Source organism: Mustela nigripes, chromosome 7 (genome assembly GCF_022355385.1).
Source record: "Mustela nigripes isolate SB6536 chromosome 7, MUSNIG.SB6536, whole genome shotgun sequence".
In the NCBI taxonomy this organism is placed as follows: domain Eukaryota; kingdom Metazoa; phylum Chordata; class Mammalia; order Carnivora; family Mustelidae; genus Mustela; species Mustela nigripes.
The window spans coordinates 37585766-37599041 of NC_081563.1; the positions used below are offsets into that span (position 1 = coordinate 37585766).

Here is a 13276-nt window from a genome sequence, read left to right on the forward strand (position 1 = left end):
GCCTACTCACTGGTTCCACTTGTTGCCTTTCATTCTCTCCTGAATCAGGTCTGAGAAGGGTTTTGTCCTTAAGCTCTGTCCTCACTTTTGTTTTGTCCCTCACAGTCTCTTTCTCACCAAATCTGAAGTCCAGGCTCTCAGGTCCTTGACATTTTGGTATTGTTGGACCTGGTGGACCTCCTTCTGCTTTACCCTCTTTCTCCTGTTGTCCTTTCCCCTCTATTATATCTTCCCTCACCTCACTGGTTACTCCTCAATCTCCTTTGATGGCTCTATTTCTTCCTTTCAACCCCTCTACATTGTTATACTCAGGACACAGTCTTTGGCTGTTCTCTTTTCTAGCAACTCACTCTTGTTAGGTAGCGTCGGGTGACCTATGGCAGCATATGCTTTCTACATCCCGGTTACTCCTGAAACTGAATCTCAAGGGAGATTTGGATTTTCTATTCTCATGGCTAATAGGTATCTCAAATACAACTTGGCTAAAACAGAACTTCTGGTTCACCCAATCCCCCACAAACAGGATACCTGTTGCTACCCGAGGCTTTCCTATTCTTTAAATACCCCCCATTTACCCACTTACTCAGCTTTCAAACCTGTGAGTCCTCCTTGACTTCTCTTTTCCTCCTCTCCTACATTTATTCCATCAGCTAGTTCTGTTGTCTCTATGCCCAGAATATATCCCCCACCACCTATTACCCTTGCTCAAGATAGTGCTATTTCCTGTGTAGTCCGTTGCTACAGCCTCCTAACTGGCCTGTTTGCTTCCACTTTTGTCATCCTCTCTTCCTGTCCCCTGGGTACATTCTTCACACAACAGCAAGAGTGATAAAAAAAAATATCAGGACATCATCCCTCCCATGTTTAAGAACTCTGTTGGTTTTGTATCACACACTAAGTCCCAACTCCTTATAGAGACCAGACCCTTGCCTTGAATCACATCTACTAGAGCTGATTACCTGAACTTGCCCCTACCTGGCATTATTATAGAGGAAGAAAAAAGGTCAGAAGGAAGAGTGGGGCCAAGCCTCCCACTCCAATCTTCTCCCCCTCACAATGCAGCAGAGCTCCATTAGGTCTTGTCACTCTAGTCACCTGGCATCCTGACATTAGCTTTGGTCATTCTTGGCTTTCATCCAGTCCAATAAATAGCACCAGGGCAGACAGCCACATGAGTAACAGAAAGAAGGCCAGACTGACCTTCACTTCCCATTGTACATTTGCCCTTTACCTACTCATCAAGAAAGATGAGAATACCAGTCTTCCCACACTTTCCTAACCTTAGGAAGTTAGATTGCCCTAGGGTATCAGAGCCCCTGGGACACCAAACAAAGGGAATATCAGTGTTCAGTGAGGGACTCTAAGGGCTTTTGCAGCTCCGGTGATTTCCCTTCTTTCTTTCTTTCTTTTTTTTTTTTTTAAAGATTTTATTTATTTACTTGTCAAAGAGAGAGAGACAGAGAGAGAACAAAGAGGGGGAGTGGCAGGCATAGGGAGAAGCAGACTCCCTGCTGGGCAAGGAGTCCAATAAGGGACTCCATCCCAGGACCCTGGGACCACGGCCTGAGCCAAAGGCAGACACCCAGCTGACTGAGACACCCAGCACTCCATGATTTCCATTTCTTAACTTCCGACAAAACTGAAGAATAACCTTAGTAAGTTGTAGATTAATAAGTCATTAAACATAATTTTTGATGATAGATGACTATGTAATTTTGGCAAGTAGCTTAGAAGGATTTCAAAGAATTGTATGACATTTCTGCAGTAAAATTCCTTTCATTCTTATGTATTACTTATATGTACATGTTTTCCCACTACTTCCCTTCAAGAAAAAAAAAAACAAACCAAAAACAAAAACAAATTAAGAATAGGATCAATGTTGAACAGGATCACTCTAATTTTGAGTAACATATAAGTATATGAAATAATGTTTTTAAAAGCTTGGTCTCTGAGCCTGGGTGGCTCAGTTGGTTAAGCATCTGACTCTTGATTTTAGCTCAGGTCATGATCTCAGGGTTGTGAGATCAAGCCCTACACCAGGTGCAGCACTGGGCATGAAGTCTGCTTAAGTTTCTCTCTCTTCCTCTCCCTCTCTGCCCTTCTCCCCCACCCCCCAAAAAAAACTTGGTCTCATCAAGGTATATTGCTAATAATTAATATTCATAATATATTATGTTTTTAATTTATTTATGTTATTTTGATTGGTTGTATAGTAACAATAATTGTAATGATGACTCAATCTAGAAGAATTTTGAAAAAAATTTAACATTCTGTGATTACATAACAAATTTTTTTTAAAAAGATTTTATTAATTTATTTGACAAAGGGAGAGAGATCACAAGTAGGCAGAGAGAGAGGAAAGGAAGCAGGCCTCCTGCTGAGCAGAAAGTCTGATGCGGGGCTCGATCCCAGGACCCTGGGATCATGACCTGAGCTGAAGGCAGAGGCTTTAACCCACTGAGCCACCCAGGTGCCCCAAAATAAATATTTTTAAAGATTAAGTTTTGATTGAACATGTTTTTATTGTTGCAAAGAATGGAATGATCAGTAAAATGCTTTTAAGCATAATATGTGTTACATTATGATAAAATTTCATAGGGGAAATGGATGAAAATATCAGTTCAAGAAAAAAAGGGATGTTGTTAATTTTCACCTGTTGCAGAGGAATTTGTTCATGTAATTTTTAGATGGCTGACAGTAAGAAACAGTTACTATGGTATTAGGATTTTGTTGGATATGTTTACAAGTGATGTAACAGTTTTTTTTAAATGTTAAATTTACAATATTCCAGAAATGATAACATTTGCAATTAACTATTTAAAATTACAGGGGCACCTGGGTGGCTCAGTGGGTTAAGCCTCTGCCTTCAGCTCAGGTCATGATCTTGGGGTCCTGAGATCAAGCCCTGCATCGGGTGCTCTGCTCAGTGGGGAGCCTGCTTCTCCCCCTCTCTCTGCCTGCCTCTCTGTCTACTTGTGATCTCTCGGTCTGTGAAATAAATAAATAAAATCTTTTAAAAAATCACAAAAAAATTTAGATTTTAACCTTAAACATGTATGTTGGCAAAGGGGTGAGATCATAGTTTTTCAAAACTCTCCTAGGTGGTTTATAAACTAAAACATTGGAAGACCAACATTCTACAAGTATTGGGCCCTGGAAGGGTCTTTGGGGAGGGAATTGGACTTGATGCTCTAGAAGTTAGGTTCATGATGGTTGGTGCATCAATAGGACATTACATACTTGGGACCAAAGTCTTATCCCTGTGGCTAGGAGGGCACTGAGGCTCAGCCCCCACACTTGACTTCTCTTCTAGGTGTTCCTGATGTTATATTTTAAAAAGCCAAATAACAGTGTGTGTAGATGTTCCTATATGTATCTGGATTCCACATATCCCTCTGCTCCAAGGACTCATCCAAACCCAGCCTTCACATACAAATCATGTGGACCCTTTTGGCTACATGCTTCTTCAGGTTGAATGGCAGTGTCAGGATGCTCAGGTGGTGGCTGTGAGGACTCCCTTGGCTCACACTTCTCATCCCTGACAAATGAAGGATGTCATACCTTTTGTTGGCTCTGAGAGCTGATGGGTTTGGGTGCAGGGAGGGGCTAGAGAGAAAGAGAAGCATTGATTCTTTCAAACAGCCTATGTGGAAGCTCTCATCAAGAAAGGGAGTGGCTGGCTTCATAGTATTCCATTGTGCATATATACTACATCTTCTTTATCCATTCATCTGTTGATGGACATCTAGGTTCTTTCCATAGTTTGGCTATTGTAGACATTGCTGCTATAAACATTCGGGTGCACGTGCCCCTTCGGATCACTACGTTTGTATCTTTAGGGTAAATACCCAGTAGTGCAATTGCTGGGTCATAGGGTAGTTCTATTTTCAACATTTTGAGGAACGTCCATGCTGTTTTCCAGAGTGGTTGCACCAGCTTGCATTCCCACCAACAGTGGAGGAGGGTTCCCCTTTCTCCGCATCCTCGCCAGCATCTGTCATTTCCTGACTTGTTAATTTTAGCCATTCTGATTGGTGTGAGGTGATATCTCATTATGGTTTTGATTTGGATTTCCCTGATGCCAACTGATATGGAGCACTTTTTCATTTGTCTGTTGGCCATCTGGATGTCTTCTTTGCAGAAATGTCTGTTCATGTCTTCTGCCCATTTCTTGATTGGATTATTTGGTCTTTGCTAAGTTCTTTATAGATTTTGGACACTAGCCCTTTATCTGATATGTCATTTGCAAATATCTTCTCCCATTCTGTCAGTTGTCTTTTGGTTTTGTTAACTGTTTCCTTTGCTGTGCAAAAGCTTTTGATCTTGATAAAATCCCAATAGTTCATTTTTGCCCTTGCTTCCCTTGCCTTTGGCAATATTCCTAGGAAGATATTGCTGTGGCTGAGGTCGAAGAGGTTGCTGCCTGTGTTCTCCTCATGGATTTTCAAAAGAGATGAAATCTTGCCATTTGCGACGATGTGGATGGAACTAGAGGGTATCATGCTTAGCGAAATAAGTCAAACGGAGAAAGACAACTATCATATGATCTCCCTGATATAAGGAAGTGGAGATGCAACATGGGGGGTTAAGGGGGTAGGAGAAGAATGAATGAAACAAGATGGGATTGGGAGGGAGACAAACCATAAGTGACTCTTAATCTCACAAAACAAACTGAGGGTTGCTGGGGGGAGGGGGGTTGGGAGGAGGGGGGTAGGGTTATGGACATTGGGGAGGGTATGTGCTATGGTGAGTGCTGTGAAGTGTGTAAACCTGGCGATTCACAGACCTGTACCCCTGGGGATAAAAATATATTATATGTTTATAAAAAATAAAAAAATTAAAAAAAAAAAGAAAGGGAGAGTCTGAATACCAGGAACACCTTATACCTTGGTCCCCAGAGGGCCCCTCTTGTCCAAAGATAGGCTTTACTTGGACCCATCTATCTCCAGCTGCCCTATTTGCCAGAAAGTGCGATGTTCTCAGAAGCAAGGAGGTCCCTGTTTTTTTTTTTTTTTTAAAGATTTTATTTATTTATTTGATAGAGAGAGATCACAAATAGACAGAGAGGCAGGCAGAGAGAGAGGAAGGGAAGCAAGCTCCCTGCTGAGCAGAGAGCCCGACGTGGGACTCGATCCCAGGACCCTGAGATCATGACCTGAGCCGAAGGCAGCAGCTTAACCCACTGAGCCACCCAGGCGCCCCAAGGAGGTCCCTGTTTTGAGAGAGCTGCCTAGAGCCCTGGAACCATCCTTGCTCCTCCCAGACCTTCCTTTCCTGGTCCATGTACTTCATTTTATGGTTTTATGACTTGCTTTCCAAGAGGGATTTTAATTTTCATGATTTTTTGTGTAAGCAAACAATCATACAAATAATCACCTTACACCAGTTAGAATGGCCAAAATTAGCAAAACAGGAAACAACATGTGTTGGAGGGGATGTGGAGAAAGGGGAACCCTCTTCCACTGTTGGTGGGAATGCAAGTTGGTGCAGCCTCTTTGGAGAACAGTGTGGAGATTCCTCAAGAAATTAAAAATAGAACTTCCCTATGACCCTGCAATTGTACTACTGGGTATTTACCCCAAAGATACAGATGCAGTGAAAAGAAGGGCCATCTGTACCCCAATGTTTATAGAAGCAATGGCCATGGTCGCCAAACTGTGGAAAGAACCAAGATGCCCTTCAACGGACGAATGGATAAGGAAGATGTGGTCCATATACACTATGGAGTATTATGCCTCCATCAGAAAGGACGAATACCCAACTTCTGTAGCAACATGGACGGGACTGGAGGACATTATGCTGAGTGAAATAAGTCAAGCAGAGAGAGTCAATTATCATATGGTTTCACTTATTTGTGGAGCATAACAAATAGCATGGAGGACATGGGGAGATAGAGAGGAGAAGGGAGTTTGGGGAAATTGGAAGGGGAGGTGAACCATGAGAGACTATGGACTCTGAAAAACAATCTGAGGGGTTTGAAGGGGCGGGGGTTGGGAGGTTGGGGGAACCAGGTGATGGGTATTATAGAGGGCACAGATTGCATGGAGCACTGGGTGTGGTACAAAAACAATGTTATGCTGAAAATAAATAAAAAAAATTTAAAAAAAAAGAAAAAGAAAAACATTGCTTCTGAACTTCCCGGGGGGGGGGGGGGGGAACCTAATCACTTGTCTTGTGTCCAAATGTCAATTTAGGAGCCAGGATGTGGTTAAGATGTGATGGAACTGGGAGGAGACTCTGACTATGGTCCCATACCCCTGGGTGGGCGTCACACTAGTTCTCTAGGTCATTTTCACTCTGGCTTCCAGTTGAATCGGATGTTTGTGGATAATTCAGCAAGGCTATACAGGGGGATAGGAATGGGGCAGAGAGCAAATCTGTACAGAAGACACACTGACTTATGCTTCCGTCATTGGTGTAGCAGCAACCCACCCCAACCTGCCTTTCAGACTAGCTGTGCTCCCACATATCGTTGCATCATTTGCCTTTCCCCCAGCAGATACTGGCTTACTCCAGCCCAAGCATATAGGATAAGCCGTATCCTAACCCTATGGACTCAAATTTATGCGCACTTGCCTCCTACTCTCCAGGTATATGGGATCTCCTTGAAAGCTGGTAGGAGCTGTGATGATATGGTATGTTTCCTACTGGAGGTTACAAATATGTCTTCCCTAGATTGTTTTTGTGTTTTGACTTTGCTTCTGGTGACTTCTGCAATTTTGGAAAGTTTACTCCTTACATCATTTATTATTCACTTTTTATTTAAAAGTTTTAAAAGATTTTTAATTTATTTGAGAGAGAGAGAGAGAGAGAGAGAGAGAGAGAAAGCATGAGAGGGGAGAAGTCAGTGGGAGAAGCAGACTCCCTGCTGAGCAAGGAGCCCCAAACGGGACTTGATCCCAGTACTCCAGGATCATGGCCTGTGCCAAAGGCAGTTGTTTAATCAACTGAATGATCCAGGTGCCCCTTATTATCCATTTTTTTGCTCCATACTTTTGATCACACTGGTCCCAGTACTAAGAGAACCCTTTCCCTTCTTTGTGCGGAACTCCTGCTCATTCTTTTTTTTTTTTTTTTTTAAAGATTTTATTTATTTTTTTGACAGACAGAGATCGCAAGTAGGCAGAGAAGCAGGCAGAGAGATAGGAGGAAGGAGGTTCCCTGCCGAGCAGAGAGTCCCATGCGGGGCTTGATCTCAGGACCCTGGGATCATGACTTGAGCCGAAGGCAGAGGCTTTAACCCACTGAGCCACCCAGGTGCCCCATTCCTGCTCATTCTTTCCGGTCTGACTCATGCTGTCCTCCTTGACCATCTGTCCTTCACAGTAGATGTTGTCCTCCTGGCTGCTTCTTTCATGCTTTAACTTACCTCTGTTTGTCACGTTGCCTTATTTTTACTTCTATCTATCTGCCTCTCCTATCTAACTAGGAATGCCTTACCTATCTTGTTTCTGTACTCCCAGCTCCTAGTACATAGGATTTACTTAATAAACATTTGTTGAATAAATGAGTAGAGAGATTGCTGACAGTGGTTACTCCCAACACTTCCTGCCTTACTTCGGCTGATCCCATTTTTCAGATGAAACTTGTGGACCAAATATCCTTTTGAGGAGAAACAGAAATGAAGGGGTGGGATAGGTAGGTTTGTCTTTGCTGGTTAGTGATGTTCCTAGATATTTTGCCATGCTCAGTGATGAGGAGTGGGCTTCCAGTTTCCCAAGGCGAATTCTCATGGCCCCATTTATCTTTACTCTTCTGTGTCAGATTCAAGAAAAGGCAATTACCACATGGGCAAGAAAAGTTTTTTTTCAGTGAAGTTTATTTCAGAATCATTGAAGCAGTGTGATTATACTTAATCATTCATAAATATTCCTGTTCAAACAATCTGAGCTTATATGTTTTTCAGCCTTGGTGAAAGGACTTGATAGAAAGATGGCACATTAGAGCAAATTAAATTCATTTCATAGCTCTTGAAGAGTGGCTCTTTCACAGACACTGATGCTTCTTGTCCCTCTTGACTTAAATAGAATAACCCAACAATAAATAAATAAATAAATAAATAGTTAAGTGGTTGTTCATCAGAAGCTGGGCTTAAAGGACAGAGGGTTTCTTGGCACCTAACACATAACGGCCTCTGCCAGGCTGGCTTCGAGTGAGCAGAAATGATGAGAGGGACCTGACTCAGCAGAGGGGGGCTGAGGATTGGCCCTGAGAAGAGCAGGCTATTCCACCTGGTTGGTAGGCAGGAGATCTTATAGCAGTGATTCAGGGAAGGCAGCTGTGCACTGATTAGAGAGTGAAGTTCAGCTTGAGGTCACGTTTAAACCCTTCTATTCCCTTTCCACCAGCACTAAGAGTTACTCAGCACTTGTGGACTCTCTGGGTACAGGTCTCTAGGAAGAGAGTTCCATGGTGAAGTCAGTTATGTCGTGACCACCTCTGTTATTTCCCAGGAAGACAGGCATTGCTTCTGCCTGAGAGGTGCTGATGTACCAGTTGGGAAACTGAGAAGACTCAAATTCCACCTTTTTCTTGATTTCTGTCTTGTTGAAGACAAATCGCTTTTCCATCCTCTTCTTTGGGTAAACTTTGGGGTCTAACATCTGCAAAAACAAAAACAAAAACAAAAACAAAACAGAAATAAGAATTTTTATGAGGGAAGAGATAAAGACACTCTAGTGAAGTTATTCTCTAGTTCAGTGAGAGGAAACTGACGTGGCATAGGACCAGGATCCAGATTCCTGATTTACCTTGGTGACCCCAAATTTCTGTGTAGTGACTGAAAGAACTCTTACTCTTTTCTGAAACTTAATATCAAATGGCAGGGAGCATAATATAGGTGGAAGTTTTATTAAAAAGTGAAAATTGGATTAAAACTTTAGGAGTCGCTAGTTTCTAAGGACTTTTGCTCTATTTTTCCTTATGGCCCTGGCTAGAATGACTTCAATTTAGAAATGAAACTTTTGTTGGGAAAGCTGGTTGGGGGTGGAGTGGGGTGGAGGGTGACTTGGGGAGTGGAGGAGATGATAGGTGACAGCTCCCTTGAATGGATTAACTTCCCAAAGTGTCATTTATCAATTGGAATAACCTTAACAATGTTATAATCCTTCTAACCCTAACATTGTATCATCTATTGGGTGGTAGCAATGGCAGGATGTAATAATATCAGCAAAATGACTTAATTTTTTGTTGTGGGAGTAAAAGTTATATGCATCTAACAATTAAACTTATTTACATTTATGCAAAATTATCAAGTATTTTACTCCCATATTTCCTGGGCAGAGAAAGGGTTGTTGTCTTGGAAGTGAGTGAGGCCTAAGGGTGTTTGAGAAGAGCCCCAGGGAGACTTCAGCCCCTGGTACTCACCTCCAGCTGCAAGGTGGGCTTCCCATCTTTCATCACACAGGACAGGTACAGATTCTTTTCCTTGATGCACAAGGCCACAGGTATCTTGGTAATATCTTCATCTTCTTGCACGAAGGTCATGCGGAACACCGCTAGAGAAAGGAAGGGGGCCTTGTGGTCAGGAACACACAGCAGTGCAGGGCTGGCCCAACCACTGGATTCCCAGCCCAGGACTCATACAATTAACACCTGCTGTGGGAGCCGCACTGAGGTTCCCGTGGCCTAACAGATAGGATAACTTGGCTTCCCACAGAAAATAGCAGGCTTAGTTGGTTGTTTCTTTTCTCTAAAGAAGGTCTGGGGGTTTCTTAGAGCCTCATCACCAGTGAAGAATTAGGGGATCTAAGTTTTGGAAATGGAAGGAAGCCATTTTGGGCCAGTGGTGTGCCCATTCAAATGAGCAGAACAATTTGATTAACGTGAAAGGCAAGAAAAGAGGTAGATCAGGGCTCCTGAAAGAAAACAGGCACGAAACTGTGTCAGGAACATGGAATAACAAGTGGGAGGAACTTGGAGAGGGGAGGCTTCACTGGGAAAAGTGGCTCCAAATAGACACGCATTTTAATTTTCCTTAGTCATGGCCATCTCATTTGGGGGCCTTTAGGTCATGCTCACAACCTAGTTAGAAAGAAACAGGTTTGTCCTGGCCTGGCTGAGATGCCTCTCCCCAAGGTCAGCAGCCTTGGGAGAGAACAGGCTGCTCCTTTCAGCTGCTCCTGTGGCTGTGCTCCTGCATACAGTGTTCAGCCACAGTGGCAAGGTGCCAGGCAGATTTCCACAAGTGATGGGCTCTCCACTTGAAACATCTACTCGTTACAACAGAGAGAGATAAGTTCCTGCTTGTCAGTAAAACTTCCCTACAAGGAGCCATCTGGTATTGGGCGGGAAGGATGTTAGGGTTAAAGGGGCAGGGTTGGGAAAGAGGATGGACACATTATCTGGTTGACACTCTAGTTTCAACTTCAACAACAGGAAAAAGGAACCCACAGGCGTTAGGTCATGTTCATCAAATGACCCCTTTCTAAGGGAAGCACTGACATTGTGCTATTATTCAAAGACTTGGCTGGACAATGGTCCTGGGTGTGACGAGCATTCTAATTTCTCTGAGTCTCATCTCTTGCTGAAAAATGAACATTCTAAGGGAATCAACCTGGTGTTATTGCTAGGACCAAAACAAATAGCTTACATGTTCATTATTAAATGTTTTTTTTTTTTTAAGATTTTTATTTATTTAACACAGAGATCACAAGTAGGCAGAGAGAGAGGAGGAAGCAGGGTCCCTGCTGAGCAGAGAGCCTGATGCGGGGCTCGATCCCAGGACCCTGGGATCATGACCTGATCTGAAGGCAGAGGCTTTAACCCACTGAGCCACCCAAGTGCCCCCTATTAAATGTTTTTTCATTGATGTTCATAATTCGCCTTATTGTTCTACTTTGTTAAAAATGTGGAGAATGAGCAAGCAGCCAGGAGACCAAGAAAGGAATCCAGATGTGCCCAGTTACCTTGTTGGTTCACACTAGTTCCGTTGAGGTGGAGCGCCCGAAGCTCATACGAGTTATACAGCACCAGGGATTTTTGGTTTATGTCCTGGAATTTGCAGTCCAGGGATCGTGGGGGTGCATCATGAACAAAGGCGTTATCATCACACTTTTCCAAGATGATGGGTTCTGAAATGTGGAGCGTATAAGTTGTTAGGAAGAAAATTGGAAGGGCAGTCCAGATGATAGAAGGCAGCAGAATTTGTTTTTTTTGGAGGCTATCCGAGCATGCACAGCCAGAATCTGTTTATAACATTGGTGGGGAGAAGCTGGGGTATGTGAGAACACTGGACCTGGCACCATGAGATGTGGGCTCGGGCTTGCTGTGGACTAGCAATAGAGCTACTCACATAGGTGGCAATGGCAGTAACACTAGCCCAATGGGGACATCGTGAGACTTGTGGGAGGTAATGCAAACGAGAGCCTAAGACTGGTGGAGTGACTGGCAAATGTTGAGTAGTTATCAAGGTCTGACTTTAAGAATAGTTTCAACTGGGGTGCCTGGGTGGCTCAGTGGGTTAAAGCCTCTGCCTTCAGATCAGGTCATGATCCCAGGGTCCTGGGATGGAGCCCCATATCGGGCTCTCTGCTTAGCAGGGAGCCTGCTTCCTCCTCTCTCTCTGCCTGCCTCTCTGCCTACTTGTGATCTCTCTCTGTCAAATAAATAAATAAAATCTTAAAAAAAGAGAATAGTTTCAACTAAAGAGATAATCCATTTAGTGTCTAGGCTTCTCTGTTTTTCTCTCATTACTGGGCCTTCTCCTTTTAAAAGGCTTCAGCTTCAGGGCAGAATAGTTGACTGCTGAGTTATGGACTCTGAGAAGCAAATGACCCGAGGTCTCCTGTCTACCCGAGGTTCTCAGTAAATACCTTCTTCAAAGATGCAGTGAAAAACATTCATCAGGTCATCACCCTGGAGGGGCAGTGAGCAGGGTACAGATATCTTCTTCAGCTTCTCCAAAGCCACAATGACTGACACGAAATGGCTCAGACTCTTGTTATGAAGCTGGTGGGAGATTTGAAGCTGGATGCCCTCCTCTTCCAGATAGCTGTTGTTCAGGTCTTGGAAGCAGCACTATGGAGAGACCAAGGAAGAATGTGTTAAGGTGGTTGGGCCAGAGAACTGCTTTCCCATCAGAGAGGCCAAAGGGGCCTTGGGGATAACTGAGCTTCTAATGCTAAACTCTCCCCTCTCTGAAGCCCAGAGAGGTTTAGTGGTTTGTCCAAGGGCCTGTGGCAAGTTAGAGGCAGACCGAAAACCAGAACCGTGGGCTTTCTGCTGGCATATATGGTATTCTTTTAGAATAAAACCGTCTACCTCATTTATCTTTTTTATACACTGCTCCACCTAACCATAAATGTATATCTTCTTACCCTCTGTGTCTTTTTGTATCGTTTATGCTCTAACACTATGTATTTAATTCTTCATGGCAATGATGAGCATAAGAGTTCCCATTCATCTATGTTCATTCAACAAATTTTTGATTATTCTCTATAAGGTCTACATTCTGCAAATACTTTAAAAGTGGTTACTATTTGTGAAATATGTTCCCACTTTCCCGTTATTCAGGGGGATATAACTGGATGAAGGCTTAAGTGAGGTTGATAATGGTTTGAACTCTCAAAGGACAGTTAAAGAGGCCTCTAAGTGCACAGAGGAAAGCTGAGCGTGACTGTAAGTTCCTGACCAGAGCTGAGGCTCCCAATGGGAGGGAGCCCAGTTGCTGGAAGGAGCAGTGGGGGTAAGGGCCAGACAGAGAAGCCACACCCCACCCAGGGCTGGAGTAAACCAGTGACTGCTTTAAAAACATTTAAAGAAATGTACTTTTTACAAGGGTAGGGACTGGATTATTAGGTTAGGGGAGGCTACCAAGAATTGGAAATAAAAAAAATCAGAGAAAGGTAGCTGCTTGCTAATCTGTCCAAATGACCTAGCTAGGTTGATGGTTGTACCACCTTGGAAAGTCATCAGGCCTCATACAGAAGAGGAGACAGCTCAAACATTAAAATGGCACCAAATAAGGTTGAGAGTCAGAAAAACACCCATTTCCAGGGATAAAGTTAGCCACCAATGACAATATTTCAGAATTGAATGTTACAGGATGCCAGGAACTCAAAGATCATCTGGTTCATTCCCCTTATTTATTTTTCAGAGGCCCAGCGGATGAAATGGCTTGCTTAAGATCATCTTTTTGTTTACATAATCTACATCTTATTGTCATAAGCTTTACCCCAGGGAGGAAAAACTATCCTACCTTTAAAGGGGGCAGGCATACATTAGTTCCCGGAAAAACTATCCTACCTTTAAAGGGGGCAGGCATACATTAGTTCCC

The 13276-nt window shown here is 43.3% G+C and overlaps 2 protein-coding genes across 3 annotated transcripts in view; one reads left to right on the forward strand and one right to left on the reverse strand.

The window, feature by feature from the left end:
- Positions 1–13276, forward strand: part of LOC132022476 (interleukin-36 gamma-like) — a 162380-nt gene that overhangs the window by 44892 nt on the left and 104212 nt on the right. The window lies entirely within an intron of this gene.
- The window catches only part of IL1B (interleukin 1 beta), a 7046-nt gene continuing 1528 nt past the window's right edge, over positions 7759–13276 (reverse strand). The window contains exons 4-7 of the mRNA XM_059407723.1: positions 11814–12018; positions 10908–11072; positions 9367–9497; positions 7759–8603 (exon numbers count right to left, since the gene is read on the reverse strand). Of these exons, the coding sequence (XP_059263706.1) occupies positions 8394–8603; positions 9367–9497; positions 10908–11072; positions 11814–12018 (711 nt within the window). The 3' untranslated portion in view covers positions 7759–8393. The remainder of the gene's footprint in view (positions 8604–9366; positions 9498–10907; positions 11073–11813; positions 12019–13276) is intronic.